General features: G+C 38.3%; 1 protein-coding gene across 1 annotated transcript; it reads left to right on the forward strand.

Moving 5' to 3' along the window:
• Positions 1 to 7389: 7389 nt before the first annotated feature.
• On the forward strand, positions 7390 to 21923 carry SYNDIG1 (synapse differentiation inducing 1). Its single transcript, XM_063298685.1, has 3 exons — positions 7390 to 7953; positions 14014 to 14151; positions 20664 to 21923. The coding sequence occupies exons 1-3, from the start codon at positions 7459 to 7461 to the stop codon at positions 20820 to 20822; spliced, it is 792 nt and encodes a 263-aa protein (XP_063154755.1). The 5' UTR covers positions 7390 to 7458; the 3' UTR covers positions 20823 to 21923.
• The last annotated feature ends 495 nt before the right edge of the window (positions 21924 to 22418 follow it).

Consider the following 22418-nt stretch of genomic DNA (forward strand, 5'->3'; position numbering starts at 1 on the left):
GCACAGCAACTGCAGGATCCTTACCTATTACCTTTCTTCTATTAGCTGCTTCTCACATAATATGGAAAAGAGTTGAAGGGGGGATTTATATTTAGTTGTGGGTAACTTGATGGCAGCAGCAACGGGACGACTTACAGGCCATATATTAAACCTCTGAATTATTAGTGGCAAGTTGCTTTGGTATGCAGTATAACAGTCCAGCTGAATTAGCCTTTCTTGGGATGACCCAGTCCCTAGGCAAGAATGCACATTCAGACTCTTCGGTGCTACTTTTGGGAAAAAGAAACTTTTCCTTTTTCGTAAGCCTTTCATTTTTGCTGCATCTTTATTCTCTGTCTTTCGCAGGTTGGGCATCTGTTTCCTTTCCTGGTTTTGATTTTGGCTTGCTGGATATTCTTTCACTGTTAAATGTTTGGAAAATGCTATGAATTAAAATAAACAACCATTTCAGTAATAATGAACATAATGGTCCTGGAATCACTGACATTTAGTCATGTTTGCTTGCTTCTAATCGTCATGAGACAGTAAATAAACCAGGTAGGTGTAAACACTGGAGACGACACGTATTTCGAGTGTTGTTGCTACTGGGCACTGATTCACAAGAGTCCGCTTTTCTGGGCCTCGGTCTGGGGAGCGAGGTTGCCTCCTACTGAGCGCCGAAAAAGGCTGGCGGCTCTCTTCCGCAGTACGCAGCAGCGTACCGTTGCTCTCTTTAGGACCCGGGGGGATCTTTGTGTTGGTGTCCCCCCGTTTTCTGTGCAGGGTTGTAAATTCCTTCTGTCAAGGCAGCCCAGCCGCGATTGCAGCAAAAGCTTGGAAGACCCGCCGCTGTTCGCTCGCCCGCTGCAGCGTCCGGGACCGGCTCCTAGTCTCCGTCCGCACCATGGTGGGCGGGCGGCGGCGGCGGCATCGGCAGCAACCGCGGATGGTACGGCTCCTTCTCTCAGCCGCTTTTTCAGACCTCCCGTGTATTTTTCCCGCCACCACGAGGTGAGACCTCGCCGGCTACAGCCCACCCCTCCGTGGAATCGCCGTCTGTTGCTGCTGCTTCTCTTCCCTTCGCGCCCCAAATTCGCTGCTTTGATTTGTATTCAGGGCATTATAGGTAAGAGGCCGGCGGCAACCGCGGCAGGCGAGGGACGCGGGGAGGGAGGCAGGCGGACTTGGAAAAACAGCCTCTTTCCGGAGGTCCTGCCGCCGTCCCAAGTTCGACGGTGACGCCTGAGGTCACCTTCCTCCTGCGATTCTGCTGCGTCGTCTGGAGGTGAGTCCCAGCACAGAATTGTGTCGGAGGGAGAGTGAGATGAAAGCGATGAGGCAAAGCCCGCGAAATGCCTCCGAGCGTGGGGAAGGAGGTATTTTATCCGCGATGGAGCGATTTATAAGTGGCGCAGGACTATAAACAAGGACGGAGGCGTGGTCGAGAGGTCGTTCCCGGGGTGGACCTTAGCCTGGGACTTGTATGTCGTCGAAAATGCCGTGGGAAAAGGCGTGGATTCGTCTTCCTTTCGACGGTGTTAGGGAGCGGTCCACCTTTGATTTGTAGCCAATCACCAGATTCTCGGGGAGAGGCTGTCCCAGTTGTGCTTCGCCCCCGCTCATTCGGGATCGTCATACCTGGGACTCTGTATGCGAGGCACGTGCGCGTCCACGGAGCTCTGGACTCTCAATCCCATCTTGCTTCTCCTCGCGTAAGAGCGAGTATGTGCCTCAGGACCAGAGCGCTCGTCCAGTCAGATAAAGTTGCTCGCGCTTGTGGTGTTTTGCACGCGCAGACTTTGCTGCCGAGATGCGCCAGTTCTGCATTGCATTGCATTGCATTGCATTTGGCATGCGGAGGACATGCTTAGCGAAATAATACAGGAATGCATTAGAGACGCACGTTAGGGTTCTTTCCTTCCTCTTGGTCCTCAATATGTCATACCGGTTTAGTCAAATAACTAATACAGTATACCTTTCGGGAATCGCTGCATAGATGATGCAATATAAGAAAGAAATGTGGAGTGGTTTGAGGGCTGGCTGAAGAAAACACGCTTACCTTTTGCGTGGTTGGGGAGTACATTCCAGAAAAAAAAGCAAAACGGATTTAATTGAATTTAAATTTAATTAAGAGTTAATTAAATACAGTTAACATAATTTATCTCGTAGATTTAAACGATTTCTCTCAAATTGAAACTTACCTCGGTAGCAACTTTTGGATAATCTTGGAGCTTTGCATTCCTGGGGCACAGAGGGTATTTTCTATGATATCTGCCAAGAGTGTGGTAACTTGTAAGTGTATGTTTTAGAATAAACAAATGTTCAAAAATAGATGTTTAAATGTAGATTTAAATGAGGGGCCTTTCCATCTGTCATTTCTAGATTTCTGTAAAAATGGTTTATTAGAATTGAATCATTAGCATAAAGGGACTACCTTCCAAATTTGAGACTTTTAATTCATATTGTACAGTGTTTACTGCATGCCTATATTTATTTATTTATTTATTTATTTATTTCGAGATGGGGAAATCAGGGTTTGAGATAATTCTGGTTTAGTTGGGTAGGGAATTAATATGGGCAATAATATTGGGTCTAATATTTTAATATTAGAACCACAGATTGATTTCATTATTGGAGGAGCATTTTAACTTTTGTAGTATGTTAATTTTAATTAATTACTAATTAATCAGGTGGGATGGATGTTATTAATTAATAATTAATAGTAATTAATTAATAATTAATAATAATTGTCCCACCCAATCATGCAGAAAGGGCATGCTATGGACCCCGTCTGTAAGAGAATTCCATCTGGCAGGGTCCAGGAGGCGGGCCTTCTCTGCAGCAGCTCCCACCCTTTGGAACACCCTTCCCCCAGAAGTGAGATTAGCCCCCTCCCTCCTGGACTTCAGAAAAAAATTGAAGACCTGGTTTTGCCACCATGCTTGGAGTGGGGAGAGGAAGAACCATTCTTGGGGCTGGTTAGTTCCCTAGTCCTGCTGGGACCGGCCTTACCCCTTATGGGCTGAATTAGATCTGCCCTTACTTGGATTTTATTATATTTTACATTTATTGATTACTGGTATTATTTATACTTTTATTGAATTTTAAATGAATTCTGAAAATATTTATATATTGGAAATAGCTTCCCCAATCTCTAAGTATAATCTCCAACTTGTTCCAGATTTTCCTTCTGTGTAGGTAAAGGGAGTGACTTTCAAACTATAGTAGCCTTTCATTATCTACTTGGGTTGTAAATACAAAACAGGCAGAATGAAGTTCTTCTTCATAACGTATATAATCAGTTTGTGGAAGGTATTGATGCAAGATTGGGGACTGAGAAAAAATCATGGCGAATATGCCTATCAATAGCCAATATCTGGGAATGGGACTTTTAAAGCAGAATGCCTATGAATCCTAAGTCATGGAGGTATCAACAGTGGTTGAAGACTTTTGCCTTGTGTTTTGCTGAAACATCTGGCTAGTCTATTTGCCCTGATACAGCAGAGCAGTTACAGTTTTAAAGTTACATAAATGTAACATCAAATGCAGAACTGGCAAATCATGTAGCTGAATAGTCTTGTAAGGTTGTTGTAGTACAGTAATATTGGTCATGGGTGCAGTGCTAGAAACAAGTAGTCAATTTCAACATATGCTTATGAAATTGCCATTTGTTCAATGAACAATGATTAAAGCAGATTATGATATCCATTTACACATTGTAATAGAAATCTTCATTCCCATGTGCATATTTTAAGGAGCACTAAAATGTAAATTCTGCAGCAATTAAAATAGTTTTTAAATGTTAATTTAGTTAAGCAGAGGAAATAACATATATTTGTTTTAGTATGTATGTTTGTTTTAACTTTTGTTACCAGATCAGTACGATATCAGTTAATAACAATTATCTAACTGGCACTTGATTTCAAATAGGGTACTAATCTCTACCACATTTACCCACAGCAGAGATGATTCTGAATTTAAAATAATCCCTCCACAAAGGAAAAGTAAAGACTCCCTCAAGTAGTTCTGATAATCCTAGTCTTAACAAATTCCTGGAAAATGTATTTGCAACTGGAATTTTTAATATTTAAACTTTTGAATTTCTAGAACTTGTTTATAAATTTTTTCATAAACTTGTCTATTTCTAATTAAGATCATTACCAGTAAGGCCCAGTATCAGGAGTTACTAACCCATAAAATGAAAAAGAACAATAAACAGTACGTATAATATATGGGAAAGCTATTAATGGTTTTAATAAAGCCCTTAAAAACACTTTATTATCAATTCTGTTCATTATTTGTTTTGGCAATCAAATATATAATTAATTAAATGTATCCCTGAAAAATTCTGTTACTGTTTTTTGTTCAATATTAGAAGAGAGGTAAAATAGAATTGGAATGTATATATGTATGTACAGTATGTTAAAACTTAAAAGCTCTTCTGCTTGGTCTCTTGGAAGTTCTATCTGGCAAGTTCCAAAGACAGCCTATTTATTTAGTTATACATTAATTTAATATATTCATTCATAGCCCATCTTTTTGCTGTGGCCCAATCCACTTCTTACTTTTAGCTCCATCCACTTTTTAAAGTTACAGTTCCTTTCTGAAAGCCACATAACTCTGATTATATCCTGCATGCCTTAAAGGCTGCTCAGTCCTGGGGTAGGAAAATAATTTTGTGTGAAGCAGAACCAAACTGACCTGGAATATTGAACAAAAAGACAACATTTCTGAGTTAGCATAGAATCATAGAGTGGGGGGGGGGTATAGTTCAACCCCTCCCCCCCACCCATGTAGTACTGGAATTCACCCCAAAATGTCAGCGACTCTGGTTCCCATTTGAACACATTTGCAAAGGGCAGCCCATCACCTGCACCTTTACTGACTCCACTGTCAATTAAAGTTAGATTTTTTTTCTTAACAGTTAACTGCAATCTGTCTTTGTACTGAATGGCACTCCAGGATCTTCCAGACATCGGCCAGCTAGGCAGTCCACCTCCCAACACACTCATCCCAGATGGCCAGTCTATTAGACAAGGAATATATTTGCTTCCTGAAGAGAACGTGCCTCATGACACATAAACCAAAACAGCCTTTCTCTTTTGGCTGTAGAGAACAGAAGTTTAATCATTTCAGAATCCTAGCCACAAGAAAGGAGTGGGAAAGAAGAGAAATTCCCCCAATCTCACCCTTCCTATTTAAATGACATGTAAGAGAGATTGGGGGGAACACTGGAGGATGTACCTGGAGATGGAGGCTGGAGCTGAAGGAGGGAATGGGACCTCAGGAGCATCCTGGAAGTCAACAGAAAAAGGCCCTGTTCTGAAAAGTAGAGGGCAGTTCTCCAGCTCTTTGGGAAAGCAAAACTATTTGGGTTGATTATAAACAAAGCTAAGCTGGTTTCTCTGAGAAATGGAGGAAAGGGAAGGAGCTCCAGATTCAGACTCAAACAGCTCCTAAACCCCTAAATATCTGTAAGAAGCAAGGTTATCCACATAAACACAGAATAACAGGGATCAGTAAGCTACAGTAAAATCAGTACAGTAAAAATACAGTATCTAGTCTCCCCTATAGCATTTTATGAAGCTTAAGTATCATTTAAAAATAAATAAAACATTTTTAAAAATCAATGAAATAAAAAAATTGCTAAAACAGCATTTTACTGATGTTTAAGACATTTGAGATTTTATCAGCACTCAGTGCCTTATTTCATTCACTTGTAATTGGGGAAATTTCTAACTAGAGTTAAAAAGGAAATTTCACTTTTTTCTTATTATTAATAAAATGACTTTTTAAATGCTATTGCACATTTGTTCCATCTCCGTTAAAAAAGGAAGGGCCTATTTTTTTCTGTCCACATGCCTCAGAAATTCAAGACCCAGGAGGTGACATTACAGAGTAATTTATCTTTTGCATCATATTATTATTATCTATTTATTTATTCCAAGTTTACTGTGAAGTAAGTATTCAACTAGACTTTTGCACCTTAGTTGTGATAGTGCGCATAAATTAATCTGCAAATTAATTTCAAATTCTGGGTGGATGATATAGTCGCAGTATCAAATCTGTGCCCAATGAAATAGGAGCTTCCTTCCATACGTGCACTACCATATTTGCATGATTCTCTTTTTACATAAATGCAAGTAAGCAAGCTTTTTTATATTAAATAATGCGTTGGCTATACTAGAACATTGGGGAGATCTGTGTGTGCTGAACGAAGTGTATCAAACCATGTAGGATTTATGCTGTGTTTGGCATCTGCATTTACTAAATGCTCCAGACCAAAGTCTTACCACATTGATTTCTCCTGCAGTGATATCATCGGAGGTACAATTAATACTCAGTCTTTTTAACTGAATGAGTTTTTAACCAATTAAATTAAATATTGGGTTTTCCTTGAAGACAGCAAAGACCTGGGTGTATAAGTAGTCACCTCTGAAATGCTATAACTAGAAAACATCAAAGGGACTGGTTATAATAATGTTAGAGAAATTTGGCCCCATCATTGCTCTTGCTCTTTGAATATAGTTATTCAGAAAATAACTATGTAATGCATATGTTTCATTCTGTTTTATCAGAATTAATAATAGTGTTAATTTTGTAAAATGAATTAGTGAGTTGCAATTATATATATATATATATATATATATATATATATATATATATATATATATAATCAGGACAGCATTTGATGGAATGTTTGTATCCTACTCTTGCAATGTATATTTATTTATTTTATTTTATTTATTTAATTTTTATCCCGCCTTTATTATGTTTATAAATAACTCAAGGAGGCGAACATACCTGATACTCCTTCCTCCTCCTATTTTCCCCACAACAGCAACCCTGTGAGGTGAGTTGGGCTGAGAGAGAGCGACTGGCCGAAGGTCACCCAGCCGGCTTTTGTGCCTAAGGCAGGACTAGAACTCCCAGTCTCCTGGTTTCTAGCCCAGCACCTTAACCACTAGACCAAACTGGCTCTCCTATATTCCTTTCTATTTTATATATTTATATTATAATACCTCTAAATGTGAGTTAGCATTATTTTGTATATGTAAGAATGTCTGAAAGATATTAGCTTGACTAAGGCCTAGTTCAGAGGTGCAGTGTGAGCCAGATGCTTCATGGGTCACCTCTCTGGCTCTTGGACATCACACTGCATTAACTGTCCAATGATGTAAAAAACCTCTTTGTTGTGAAATAATTTTCAGTATGATCTTCAGTTCATTAACAACGAGTATTTGTACTAAAAGCTTCAGAAATATGATTTGCATCTGCAAGGGCTAAATTTATTTTCAGCTGTTAAGAGCTGGTATCAGATTGGCATAAAGGTGAATGCTTATTTCTCTTTTATAATGAGCATTCTTTTTTCTTTCTCTCTTTTTCTCTCTCTGTCTTAGGAAGATGGAATAATTTTTTTCCTGTGTGATATTAGAGGAATGACAATTCATTGAGACAATAGAGGAAAAGAAATCCAGGATGGATGGCTTAGTTAAGCAAAAAGGTGTGCTTAATAAGCATAATAGGGCCATTGACACCAAGAAGAAGAATGGGTTGATTAACACAAGGAACTTAATGACTGAAAACAGGGAGGGGCTGGTGTCTGTGTACCCAGCTGCTCAGTATCATGGTCGGCCAGTTGGGACTCTCTACTCCCCAAACTACTCCCAGAAGGACCCAATACAACAGCTTCTTGACCCCAGTACTCTGCCACAGACGGTAGAATCCCACTATCATCCAAACATTATCCTCTATTCAGAGAGTATGCTACGATCATGGGGAGAAAGCCTGAGTGCAGAATGCTGTGAAACAACCTTTATTGAGGACAAGTCACCCACCAAAGGCTGCCTGGATTATCCCGATGGCAAATTTGTCAGTCTATCCACAGATGAGATTAAGATCCAGACCCTCTCCTATGATGTGGAAGAAGAAGAAGACGACGACGACGATGATGATGACTTCCAGGAACTAGAGGTCAGGGAAATTTTGTTGGTGTATTGTCAGTTGCAAACAATATGGTAGGATAAACTGTGGTAGGGTACATTCTGTTTTAAAACATGCTAATCGTGTTAACATTATTTAAATAATGAAATAGTGCCCACCCACAGAAAAGGCTTGTTCGATTGGATGAGTCACTGTTACTTTCTTCCTGTTCATCTCCTTTGCTGCAGCGGGTATGATTGCATAATTCAAGTAGAGAGATGAGGATTATCCACACACACAAAGATCATGCCCACTTTGCCTGGTTGGCTTCATTTTCATCAGAAGCCAAATTCAGAAGTGGGAGGTGTGGGCAGGAAACCCCAATTGACAAGGCGTTCTTTTTCTTGTCCAGGCTGAACCTTTGAGTCAATTGTGTAGACAGTACTAATTCAGAAAGAGAGGGCTCCTCTGATTCTTGAAGTTCAGGAAATGTTGCCCTATTTGCTGGGCTGATGGACAGGGCAGAAATAGAGGTGGGAAAGCTGTCTTTAACACACCAAGTGACTAATGTGAAAAAGGACAGAGCTGCTGTAACTTTGATTGTATACAAAAATATATTGGGTATGGTTTACATGATAAGCTACAAGCTGTACCTTTCATGTTCTAAATAACTGTACCTGTTCAGGTTTCTTGCATGTTTATGTCTGTGTGATTGTGTTTACATGGAAATACACACAATCAGTATAGACAGGGGAAATCTAATATCTCTGAAGTAATTTTGAAATATACTGATACTTAGGACATAAGAAAAGCTTCCTGGGATCAAGTTCTTAGGAGGTCTCTGCAGCTAAGAAAAGAATTGGTCAATCTACCAGAAGATTATGGTGTACTTCATGAGTCATATGAAGGAATCAGCTGATGTGCTCATATGTGTGAATCAACCCTTAAGATCTCCAAAACTTGTTGGTTTATTTATTTGGTTCATCTCTTAAAACTGCAAAAATTATACCTAAAAATAAAAAAAGATAAAAAGAATAAATTCCATACAGTAATTCAGAGCACAATATGGAATAGAATAGAAGGATTCAGCATTACTGAAGCAGCATGACAAAGTACCATGTTGCTTTTGTGACAAAACATAGCTATATATCCATTGTTCTGTATTGAAAAGCTCAGTTAGAACACAACTATTAAAGCAAATTTATATAATGTGAGTAATTAGTACTGTGTATACTGTAAAGTGAAATATTATCAGATGTTTCTCCAACAGCTAAATCCTTTATTTGGGTTTATGAAATATACTGTGGAAATGCCTAAATTAGGAGTAGGAAACAATTCAGGAGTTATGCATGTCTGTTGACCTAATGTCAAAAATTTTGGCAAGAGTAATTAATCTCATCCCTGGAAGTCTATTGGGTTAGGAGGAAATAAATAGGAGTGGCTTTTTTACTTTGGGTTCTGGCCATGCCCACTGTTGGATTTGGCTCCACCCATTGCCAGCATATTCTGAGGGATTGTGGCTTTCCAAAACAGTTTATCACCTCTGCCCTAACGTATTTATTCCATTTTGACAAGACTGTCCATAGTAAATGTGAGCTTAAAAATATCATTTATCATTGTGTCCTTTTGATATTTACAGTTGTTGTCTTTTGTCCTCTCCTTGTTTTAAGGAACAATCCAAAGTAAAAACCAGTTGATGCAGTGGAAATCAACTGATTTCAATTGAGGGCATATAGTATATAAGGCGGTGTATTGTTCCTAACGTATTTATTGTGATGTACCTGTACATTTTTGTGTCGTTTGTGAAAGATTAGCTGTAATATATTTGTTAGACTTTAAGGTGCCATGAGAATATTATTTTTATTGCAATAGGCTAACAGGAAAACATAAACACCTATTCAGCATCTGAATGTTTAACTTTGCTGGATTGTTATCTGTAATCTGGTAGCTGTAATTGCCATTGGATCTCTATAAAAGTGTATTTAAAATAGGGATGCATTGCAATACTTGTGGTCCCTTACCACTAACCATACTGGGTACGGCTGTTGTCATTCAACAACACCTGAATGGATATTTGGTATATTTGATTTGCATGCTTCAGTACTGTAGTGAGTTTGTACAGAATTGACATTCTTATGTAAATGCCCATTCATTTTCAATACCATTATTCAGATGCAAGCTTCTTGACAGATAACTTTGTTAAACAGTTAGTTGGTGCAACACTGTTGCTGCAAGGATCTTTCTCTGCTATAGCAATACATTGTAGCAATACATTGCTACAGCACCCATCCAACAAAAAGTTCAATATCTAAAAAAGGAGCAAATTACAAAATGTAACAAAACAAAAACAAGTACTATAGGTCTGTATGCTGCCTGAATTTCCACTTTAATATTTTTGCGGTAGCAAAAACAGCCCCCAAAAGCCACTTTTTTTTTCTACAAGGATAATATACATACTATGGACTCAGTCCTGCTAATGTTTTAATTAAAATCCAGAGAGAGAGAGAGAGAATGAGAGAGAGAGAGAGAAGTTCACGTGAAACTGAAAAATATTCTGTTCCAGATCTTTATTAATTAGGAAATTTGCATTCAAGCATACAAGGACATCACTAGCACTTCAGAGACAAGAACTTAAAATGTCACAGGAAGGCACCCACAAGGGGAAGCCAGCTTTACAGTATGTCTCTACCTGGGAGGTAGAATCATGCACAAATAATATTTTTAAAAAGTAAATGAAAACAAAAATTGAGAAGCAAAATATATTGAAGCCTCCTGAAAGCCGTTTAGTAGAAGGATAACTGTTCCCAAAGGGGCCAGGACAAAATGTGCACTGTAGTGTCTTGATGCAAACCATATGACTTACATGCTTGTATCTTATATTGGGACCAAGTATGAAAGGCTGGGCTTTGCATTGCAGTGTGGACTGCAATGATACAGGTGTTGTCATTTTTTCCTCATTGTGGTCTGTATTGGAGGTCTGTGGGAGAGGTGGTTAGCCAATTGTTGTTGAATACATTTTGAAGGGCCACAGGTATTGCTGAAGTGCTAGTAGTCAGGACATTCAACTTGGATGCAGTTACTGCTTGCTTACTTGAACTGAAGTAGTCAGTTAATGAAATTACTTTGCTTTTTCATTGTCCCTGCCAGTAAGTATGATAAAAGCTTCACTTTTTTTAAAAAAAGGAAAGAAACCCAGTCCCTTGTGGCTCAATTTCAAATCACTTAAAATTAAGAAAACATTCAAGTCTTTCCCTTCATTTGGCCATCTCTCAACTGCCTATTTGGCAATACTATCATTAATTTCACTCTGGAGTTTAAGGACATTTTTGTAAGTAATATTTTTTCAGTCTGTTGGCAGCTGATGTAGAGCTTCAAGTTACTTTTTTAAGAAATATGCTGGGTTTGACATTGTCACTGTCAGCAGCATGTCCCAGGAGCTATATCATTTCAAATACAGATCAAAACTCCTAATTTGCACTCAGATTATCCTTCCTTACTGGGATTTATCTCATACATCTTTCTTACATTATTTCTTGTCCTTACTCTTAATGTCACTCAGATATCTTCTATGGTTCCCTCTTGGCAAGCCCATCAAATATTCCAGTGGTTTATCAGTCTAAACCAATACCTTGCAGATAGTTCTTCATTAGCCTTCCCCATCTGCATCCCCAATACAGATCCCATAATCCCTAATCAGTAGATCAAGTAACCCTAACCCTTGGAATTATGGGAGATATAGGCCAATCACATTTGAAAGCAAACAGCTCTACGCATTCCAAGGCATTCTGTTAAGATTTCTAACGCACAAGCACACTAAGGCATAAATGGGATGTACTTGGCATCGCTGGGCTTAGATTGGGGGTAGGAGCTGGGTCCTGGTCCAAGTTCAATATAAAGTCTTCTGGTTACCACCTTTAAAATTCTACATGGTGTGGATCTTCAGTAAAAGAGATGCCTTTCCCAAGTAAATTTTGCTTTCCTGGCTGCGATGACCTAAGTTCAGATGTTATGGGTTACCGCCTACCAGAATTCTTACAGCATTCTGGAAATTGGTAAAGACAGGCTCTTCTGAAGAACCATTGGGGTTGATTGCAGAGCCATCAACAGTGAAATTAGCTTGTATTTTATTTTAATATTATTTTATAGTATTATTATTGTATTTTTATCACTGCCTAGAGTCTGACCAGATTGAGACAGTGAATAAATTCTATTAAATGAACAGAGACAAACAGTTCTGTGCAGTTGTAAGAATAAAAACTCAAGATATTCCTCCTGTGTGCTCCTTGGGATGAAATTAAATTAAATGTATACACTGAGTGAAATTGTGTAGTTGGCCAATAGAAGTAGGAGTAGAGATAAGAGTATAAATATCATGTAGTTTAAATGGTGGTTGGATTTGTCTCTTAGCGCTATGTTATATTACTGCTTTTTTCCTTAAGCAAGGGAAAACTGGCACATTTTCAGTTTAGAACTAGTTTCTCCAAATCTTCCCTAGCCTTGTCAAAAATATGAAAGAATTCCAAAACGGGTTTACACAAGCGAAAGTGAGATATGCAGACAGTTACCCAGGGAAAGCAGAAGCAGAAAACTGGAAGTTCAAAACAGCCGATTCAACATGTAGGAAATTCAAATTTACTACAAAATTTAGTACAAAAATAACAACAGGGAGACAATTATTTACTCTCAATCCTCCTTAATATTTGGATGGAAAACAAATTCTAAAACTTAAAAAGAATTTTTAAAAAAATTGATCCCCAAAATAACCTCCTCCTTGCTGTAGAAAGCCTCTCTTAGGGTACGCGTACTTAAAAGAAATATAAATTGGGTGATTTAGAAATGGCCAGTCTTAGTGTCCCTTTAAGGCTTCAATGCAGCTTGCAAATGGTGACGTCCCAGCCTCCTGGCTGCCCTTACCAATTGAGTGCAAATGCTGTTTGCGATCTTCTGGCTGCAAGCAGCGGTCCGGAGGACAGATGGGGTGATTCCAGGTGTTTTCCTTTTTCCAGAAAAACACTCCTGGGCTTCAGGAAAAACCTGCCTGAGCCCCCAAAAATTGCCATGTTGTCAGTTCTGCCCGCTGAGCCCACGAGCACAGCTGTTCAATTCACCATGTCCCCACAAAAAGTCAGTGCAAGGATTTTGTTAAAACATTGTTTTGCATGCAAGAGTATCCCATGTTACACAGAGGAATTATCTGAACCCCACACAAGTTTACTATCTCAAGTGTTTTGGCTGCTGGCCAACATATATAGTTTGTGTTGGTTACAAGATTGTGTTCAATCTATTTATGATTTCTAATAGGTTCTTTTTCTGTAATCGCCAGCTGACAACGCTGGGAAAGAATTTTACCTGGTTGATTAGTGGCATCTGGTATTTTCATCTTCCTCATAGCAAATTTAACGTTTGGCATTTGGTCTCTTGCTATGAGTTGTACTTTAACTCTCTTCAGAAGATCCATTCAGGCTTAGAATCAGAATGTGAGCAGAGCCCTGTGAGTATCATTACTGAGGAAGTCATATGTGTTAGTTTGGCCCACTTCATTGCTTTTGTATACACAGAGAGAATGCTTGCAAGATGGAAGGCTTCACACATGCAAACATACAAGTGAACCAGCATAGCCCTAGTCACATGCTGATACTGGTAAGCAAAACTGCCACCACCACCACAAATCCACCCACAATACCAGCAGGGAGGAGAATAGGTTTCAGCATTTTTAAAGGGTGTAGAGAATGAATTCTTACCATTAACAGTACTCATGGCGATTTCCCCCTTTTTAAAAGCTGTTGCTGCAAGATGTTGTGTTCCCTTTGTGGTCACTATCTTGCAGAATGGGATGAACCTCCATCATCATTTCAAGAAATGAAAAGTTGGCTGTTCTAGAACAAGTCCCAACAATAAGTCATCCTATCAGAATCTTTTAAAAGAATTTGCTTCTTCTGAAATGCTCTTTCATTGCAGGAGACTACAAATATCTCCTATCTATAATTTCAGCCAGAAAATTCTGTGATGCCTTTCGAAAAAAATGGAGCCTAAGTATGCCTGGTGCAGACAGAAAGGACTTGTCTTGCCAGTATTTATCTGCTTCATGGTCCTTTTCTCTTGTTGTTCCAGAGTGATTATTCAAGTGACACTGACAGTGAAGACCATTTCCTTATGATGCCTCCCAGGGATCATCTTGGACTCAGTGTGTTCTCCATGCTCTGTTGTTTCTGGCCATTGGGAATTGCTGCTTTCTATTTGTCACATGAGGTATTTGTACAATTTTGTTATTCCATTTAGCACTGTGTGCAGATGGGCACTGTCCCATTAGTATAGAGATGATAATATGATGAGGACTGGATAGATAAAACCATTTTATACTCCCAACAGTTGTTTAAACATGCTGGTCCATGAGAAAAAAAAAACTCAGCCACAGACGAACAGTGCTTCTATTATTAATCAAAATGCCACATTTTTCACAAATGTGTGAAAAAAAATTATGTACATATGTATGTACTGTATGTATTTAAAATCTTATATGTCACAAATCTGGGCAGCTTACAAAGCCATAATAAATTTTGATTTACATTGCTAGTTTTTCTTTTGATTAAATGTGCATGAGAAAGCCCCAGCAAAATTGTGAACCCTTGCAGGCTGATTTATAGGTGGTATACAAGATTGAAAAATAGCCTTCCCAGTATGACCTGTTCTGATGTATTGGGAATGAAACTCTTGCAGTTCCCAGGCAATTCCGAAAATTAGTCCTAACACGTTTGGGGGATAATATTAAACAGGGAGGAATAGCTGTAGAATTCAGTTACTGCTTTTATAAAATATACATTAAATGAGTGTTTTCATACATATTTTCCATTCTTGTTGGTACATGAGTGACTTTGTAATTGACTTACCTTTCCTCTCACGCTTAAGTTTTTTGTATCCTAAAATTATTGTTATTCGGTCACTTCCATATTTTTTTGACCCAACAGACATTATTTCTTTGAATTCTTAGAAGTTTAAGCTTGTGCCATCAATGATAGTATCTATTTACCCTGTTTTCTGTCAGCCTTTGTTCAACTGGCTTTTTCTAAGCATCATGGTCTTCTCCGATGACTCTCACCTTCACAGGATGTTCCAACATATCTAAGTGTTTGCTTCTTTATTAGTTTTCAGTAAGCAGTCTAGTTTTACTTCATCTAATATTGGATGATTTATTCTCCTGCAGTGCAAGGTATTCTTCCAGCATCATGATTCAAAGCCACAATTTTTCTTTGTTCAGCCTTTCTCAAATGGGAAACCCATAGCCTTGGTAGTACATATCTTTGCTGTCAGTGTGGTGTCTCTGCACTTTAATCGATTTAATAGATTTGTCCCAGAGTTTTTCCCAAGTTGTGGACACCTCTTTATTTAATGGTTGCAGCCACCATCCCCATGAATTTTTAAGCCTAGCAAGATAAAATCTGTTTCTACTTTTTCTGTCCGTTTTTGCATTGGAGTGATATTGTCTGTTGAAATAATGTTTTTTTAATACCAAGCAGCAGACAAATTTTGCACCCTCTTTAATTTTCAGCAAGACATTCTCTAAAACATCTATCGAAGTATCATCAGCATAACTAAGTTGTTGATGTTTCTCCCAGCAATTTTGATTCCAATTTCTATTTCTTCTAGTCCATCGTTTCTCATAATATATTCTGCATATAAATTAAAATATAAGGTGACAGTATGTAATCTTTGTGCACTGTTTTTCCAATTTGGGACCATTTAGTTGTTCCATATTCCTATCTCACTGCTGATTACCAGAAATTTAATGGCAATCCACAGTATGTTGCGGTCTACAGAGTAAAAGCCCTTGCATATTCAATAAGGGGGAAATATATGTCTTGTTAGGAGGGACGTGGTGGCACTGCGGGTAAAACCACTGAGCTGCTGAGCTTGCTGATCAGAAGGTCAGCGGTTCGAATCCGCGTGATGGGGTGAGCTCCCATTGCTAGTTCCTGCCAACCTAGCAGTTCAAAAACATGCGAATGTGAGTAGATTAATAGGTACCGCTTTGGCGGGCAGGTAACGGCGGGACACATGACCACGGAAGTGTCTACGGACAAACGCCGGCTCTTCGACTTTGAAACGGAGATGAGCACTGCCCCCTAGAGTCGGACATGACTGGACTTAATGTCAAGGGAAATCTTTGCCTTTACTACATGTCTTGTTAGAACTCCCTTTCCTTCTCTGCTACCCACTGAATGTTAGCAACATGATCTCATGATCCCTACCTCTTCTGAATCCTGTTTGGCAGTTCTTGTTCTATGTATTGTTGACGTGTGGAGTGCAAAATTTTGGGCATTATCTTACTAGTATGTGAGAGAAATGCAATTGTATGGTATTTTGAGCATTCTTTAGCAATGCCCTTTTTTGGTGTTGGAATACAAATTGTTCTTTTTCAGTTTATTTGGACATTTCTATGTTTTCCATAGCTGCTTACACACTACAAGTAGCGCTTTTAACTACATCATTTAAATCAGTTCTGCTGGTATTTCGTCAAATCTTTTGCAGACTTGTTAGGAATATTTTCTACTTTCCAGAATATCAGGGTCTAGTTCAGGGATGAAACCCTCCTAAAGTACATTCCTATAAAGTACAATTTATTTATTTATTTATCAATCAATCAATCAAATTTATTACCTATTCTACCCTAAGCACCTAATGATATTGGGCATGTCACTCTAGCCCTTTTAAACTGTTTTCCCAGGTCTCATATTGATTGCCCTATTCATGTTAATGTCTGTAACCATTCATTTCACAGCCACACAAATCCTAAAATGTTCTGGTGCTTAGGCAATGGGTACAATTTGATCCAAAGTATTCCCAGAGTTCCCTGTAGGGACCAGTTATCCTAGGTCTCCTCCAATAGAAGATGTGATTGTGAGACTTCAGCAGCTGAAAATCAGAACTCTTTTTACCTTGCCAGCTGTTTCTTCCCAACTGATCATCCTTTCTCACTCTCTGTAACCAGCATCTGTTTTAAATTGACAGGATCTTCATTTTCATTTCTACAGTATGTGAGTCAATTCCTTTTGCTTGTCCTTGCTTTTAAAAAATTAAAAAAATATTTTGGACTGGAAAAAAAATTGGAATGGGATGAATTAAACCATCTGTTAAATTGGATTCATATATATATATATATATATATTTCCATCTCGTAAGGATGCATGAATCTCAAGCAATTTTCATATTAGTCCAGAAACACTCACTTTTCATGTATTGTGTTCACCTACAAAGTGGCTTGTTTACTTCTGGCTTGGGAAGTAAACCTGGCCGTTCTGGTATGAAAGCTGTAGCACGTTATGTGAACTATGCCACTCTGATTTCTTCAGCAAACCATAATTCAGAAAATGATATGGCATGATATGTGAACCCAGCTTATGATTTTTACCTTGACTATATAACTGTAGAATACCTCCTTTGGACCAGCTTTCCCCAACTTACTGTCCTTCAAACGTACTGAATTACACTTTCCATAATTCCTCAGCCAACATGGAAAGGCTGTTTAGGTGTGTTTGAAATAATTAAATAGAATACATTCTTGTCACTTGTTAAGCAATTAGGTTCCTTTTGCTGATGCACTGTGGAACTTCACTCATGAAGACATTTAGCCCATACAACCATTTAAAGCATATTTTTCTGAATTGCCATCAAGCTTGATATTCTGATTTCACAGCAGAATATATTTTCTATACACTGCAAGTACAGTATTGCAGAGAAACCCATAGATTCACAGAGACATCCTATGCAGATAGGTGAGAATGGCAAAGACAATGAAGAATGATCACTGCTGAAGGATCTAAGACCTTTACAAAGGAGTTACACTGCTATCTCTACTAATATCTCCTGCTAACAAGTTGGCTTGCCCTGTGCTGTTAATGATGAAGGGTTCTCAACTTAGTATTCTTGTGCTTGCTGTGACTTTTGTTTATTAAAGTTCTTAGTCTGCTATTGAAAACATTTCAGCCTGGAGAGGTTTTTAAATTGGCTCATCAATCATTCTGATGCCAACTATAGTGTCTCTATGGGATTTTTTTTTTAAAAAAAGGGGAGTTGAAATGCATAGTTATTGCAGAAATGCCCTTCAGGACACCAAAGAAAAGAGAGATGGGGGTTGTACCACAACCATATGAAATGGATGTCTCTGGTGGCAGAATTTGCACTAAGCCTGGCTACTTCAGCATCAGAGCATATTCTAGACCAGGATTTTTGCTGTCTTTAAATTCCTCAGAGGGGATTTATTTTTAAAAACAAAAATTCTAAGATCCACTAACTGAAGACAGATTACTCACTAATTTTAGGTCTGTGTGTTTGTGTGTGTGTGTGGCTGAACATATTCTAATCTTACGATTTGTTTTCCGTTCCAGCACTGCCTTGCTCACAGCTTTTTTAACCTAAAATCCACCCCTGCTTCCTTCAAATTCAACTGTCCGATTAGGTGAAGAAAATAATTTATTTGTTCTACCAGTCCCCAAATGCTCTTATGCAGTTCCTTTTCAATTCTGTGAGCATTGTGCAGAGTTTCCCGAAGGATTGTGCCCCTTGCCAGTTCTTAAGAAAGGGTTCACCATTTTGAATGTGCTTTTTAGGACTAATTTGGTTGTATTGACTATTATATCTAATATAATTTTATTGTAAGTTTTAAAAAGAAGGATAAAAACTAATACAAACTAATATAAAGTAAGAAGAAGAAAAGAAAGAGAAAGAAATCAGAAGGAAAGCTAAAAGTGTAAGAAAAGGGGAAAAGTAAAAGAAAAATATAAAAGAAAGAAAAAAATGCAAAGAAGTGGCTTCCAATCTTTGTTACCGCAGTTATAAGTACAATTATAACTTTACCTCTTACTCTAAGGTTATAACATGACTCTCTTCTTTCTATATTGTCTAATCATCAAAACCATAAATCATAAGTTCACTTTTTTCTGTTTTACACAAAAAAGTCCATAAGGAGTTTCCAGTAACTATAATGTATTTTAAGGAAGGCAATTTTCTCCTGAAATCATGCTGTATTTTAAACATTGCCAATTTCAGAAAAGTTATTTTAGTTGATCAAATAGGTAAAGGTAAAGGTTTCCCTTGATATTAAGTCCAGTCGTATTCGACTCTAGGGGGCAGTGCTCATCTCTGTTTCAAAGCCGAAGAGCTGGCGTTTGTCTGTAGACAGTTCCGTGGTCATGTGGCCGGCATGACTACACGGAACGCCGTTACCTGCCCGCCGAAGCGGTACCTATTAATCTACTCACATTTGCATGTTTTCGAACTGCTAGGTTGGCAGGGGCTAGGACTAGCAATGGGAGCTCACCCCGTCATGCGGATTCGAACCGCTGACCTTCTGATCGCCAAGCTCAGCAGCTCAGCGGTTTAACCCGCAGTGCCACTGCGTCCCTACAGGTTGATCAAATAGTATGGGATAAAAAGATTAGTCCCATTCCATAGTGCTGTAGTTTCAACCAAGTGACTGCTAGGGGAAAAAGACAGATCCTAATCATAAATTTCCATAACTTAGCCATAAAGTGCTGTCCAAAACATATATACAATTAAATCCTATTGGAATAAACTGAAAAATATTTCTGAATGTGTGGACAGATGTCTCTGTGGGCTTTTCTATTGTTATGATCTCTCCTGCCTTTTTGGTTCTGAAAATGTAGAGTGAAGTCGATTTTAAAAATAATTGATTTGCGGGAGGGGGGCTGACAAATAAAAAAAAAGAATGAAAAAAAAAAGCAATTACTATAGAGGGCAAATGCTGGAAGAGAAACAGCTGATGTGGAGGCCGGCTAGTGACCACAGAAAAGGAGACTTGCCCATACCATCCAGTTTGGCCAGAACACATTTCTGGTCGTACTCACAAAAGGTTAGCTGTCATTGTCTCCAAGGTAAGGATGCAAAACGTAGATTTTAGCTCCTTGAAAATGTTGGACTTAAAGGCAAAGACTTCTTTTATTCCAGTACTTCAAGTTATGACATAAAGACAGTTTCACCCATGAATTGCAGAAAAAAAGTGAGATCAACTTTGTGTGATCGAGAGAGAAGAATGGCCCATTATGCTGCCCCTGTAAACTGCAAGTATGAACAGGGCCAATGTATTACTGAAACCTTTTCGGGTTGTTTTTAAATGGGGTGCATGGCCATTTGCACATTTAAGAATTCCTTCTGCATTGCTAAAACAATGTATTCATAAAATAGTGCTGTAAGTCAGCTCTTGAGCAAAACTTACTTTTTTAGGGTTAGCATTTCATTAGATTACAATTGGCAAATATGTTCCTTTTTAAAAATACAAACCCTTTCATTTTTGAACAGCATTTAGCAGATGTACAATTGACAGAAGATAACATTGCATCATAACCACGTACAAGAAACAGACATAATAAACCAAGTTCAGTATTACATTGCAATAGAAAATAAATTATTAAAAGTATGGCAGGGCTATTTGAGATTTAAAAGTAACACCTGTACCTGTGTATGATTGCTCCGGATATGCCCCTCTCACCTTAAAAAAGTTATGAAGACATATTAGGATGTTTAAAGAAACTCTTACTTTGACAATAAAGTGTTTGACAATAAAGTGTTGATTCTATGTCACTTATATTAAGATTTAACAACAGGGTAGATTTGACCTCTACAATGTTTGGGTGTTCCTAGTTTAAAACCCCAGATCTTCTATACTTTATCAAACCTCTTCCCATTGTTTCCTGTTAAGTAGCTGCCATATCCAGGCTGACTAATGCAAACCTTTTCCATTCTTGCAGACGAACAAAGCTATTGCTAAAGGGGATTTCCACCAAGCAAGCTCCAGTTCCCGGCGAGCTCTCTTCTTGGCTGTGCTCTCGATCACCATTGGAACGGGCATCTATGTAGGGGTCGCTGTAGCACTCATAGCTTACCTGTCCAAAAATAATCACTTATGAAACTTGACAAATTAGACTGCTACAGAAAGATATAGAAGAATGATACTGTACCTTTCAGTGTCAATAGTTTCGAGAGTGAGAAGGGCTGTCACAAGTTTATACAAGCTGAATTCTGAAGAAAAATGTTCTGGATCTTTTTTACTTTTCTGATTTATTTTTAATATTGGTAAAACTGTTATTGCAAGGAGCCAAGAAAGCCACGGGTATTTCCAAATATCAAAAGGTAGCTTCAGAACTTGCTTATAGTTTGTTTCTGGTCTAAATTAGACTCAACCCCAAATTTGGGATCATCTGTCCAAAGGTGAGAGACATCTGAATGTACAAAACTAAAGGACGGTCTGAAGGTTGTTGTGTTGCTGCCCAAGAAAACTAATTCTTGATTTTGGATGACTAAGAAGTAGTAACTGGCTTAGTGCATATCCATGACTAAGATTAAAATACAAATAAAGCTGCAGAATGGATGTAATGTAGGAATAACATGGGACTATCAGTTCTTTTATTCAATCAAAATCAGAAATGGTCAAGCAAAATGAAATGCAGTAGCTTGAGGTGGCAGATTTTGGGTGTTATAAGGGACAGCAGAATGGGAAAGCGAGGGTCCAGTCATAGTATAAAGCTGTTACGTACTTCAAATAAACTGTACTGGAATACACAGAAGCTATGCGACACATAGCAGTGTTCTTGTGCAACCCTGTTCTTTGCCTCAGTGTAGCTTACACTGGATAATTTCCAGATGAATTGTTCATAAATGATTTCACTGAACATCTTTGAAGTCAAAGCATCTTGTGCTGGTTGGCCCTGCTCCTATCCTGAAGAAGACTCGCTTGCAAAGCATGCTATTCTTTCTGGCAGCATCTCCTTTCCAGAGAGGATTTTTTCAGCAAGTAAATATAAGAAGCCCATCCATAAATTTCATGGCAAGGCATGAAGTATCTACCACTGAGAAACCAGCCTACTGGCACAAAAATGTTTTCTTGGCTAATGGACTCCCACCTGAGCAAAGCTGGAATATGTTGGAATATATCTCCTAGTCAAAACATGAATAAGCAATGGGCATATTGTAAAGAATGTATTTAATATTAAAAAATCATCTGAAAATCACGATTCTACGTCACATCTCTTCTAATGGTCTTTTGCTCTCTTGAAGCAATCTTTTCATGTGGCATTTTAAAGAACCTTATAAAACCATTCATTGTAATGAAGTACAGTATTATCTATCTTGCTTTTTATCAACAGTATTAATCCAAGGTATTTTCAACACTTGAGGATATTGTGGAAACAATGCTGCACAGGGATATGTTGAGTAATTCAAATTATAATTAGTCATTATTCCTACAACTCCATGAGGTAATATATTATATTTGTACACAGGGCTGACAAAGAAAGTGACTTGCCCTAGGCCATATATGAAGTCCCTAGGAGAGGTGAATTTTGAAACCAAGTCTCCTGGAGAGAAACTTCACTCCACTCACTGGCCTACAATAAAGTTTATTCTTATGCTTCTTATTCAGAAGAGCTTAAAGTGTTTTTTTGAATGCTAAGTAGTTTTAAAGGTTTCCATCCTTGGGAACCCTTTAGATACTGATTTATATATAT

This window comes from Candoia aspera, chromosome 3, assembly GCF_035149785.1.
Source record: "Candoia aspera isolate rCanAsp1 chromosome 3, rCanAsp1.hap2, whole genome shotgun sequence".
NCBI classification, from domain to species: domain Eukaryota; kingdom Metazoa; phylum Chordata; class Lepidosauria; order Squamata; family Boidae; genus Candoia; species Candoia aspera.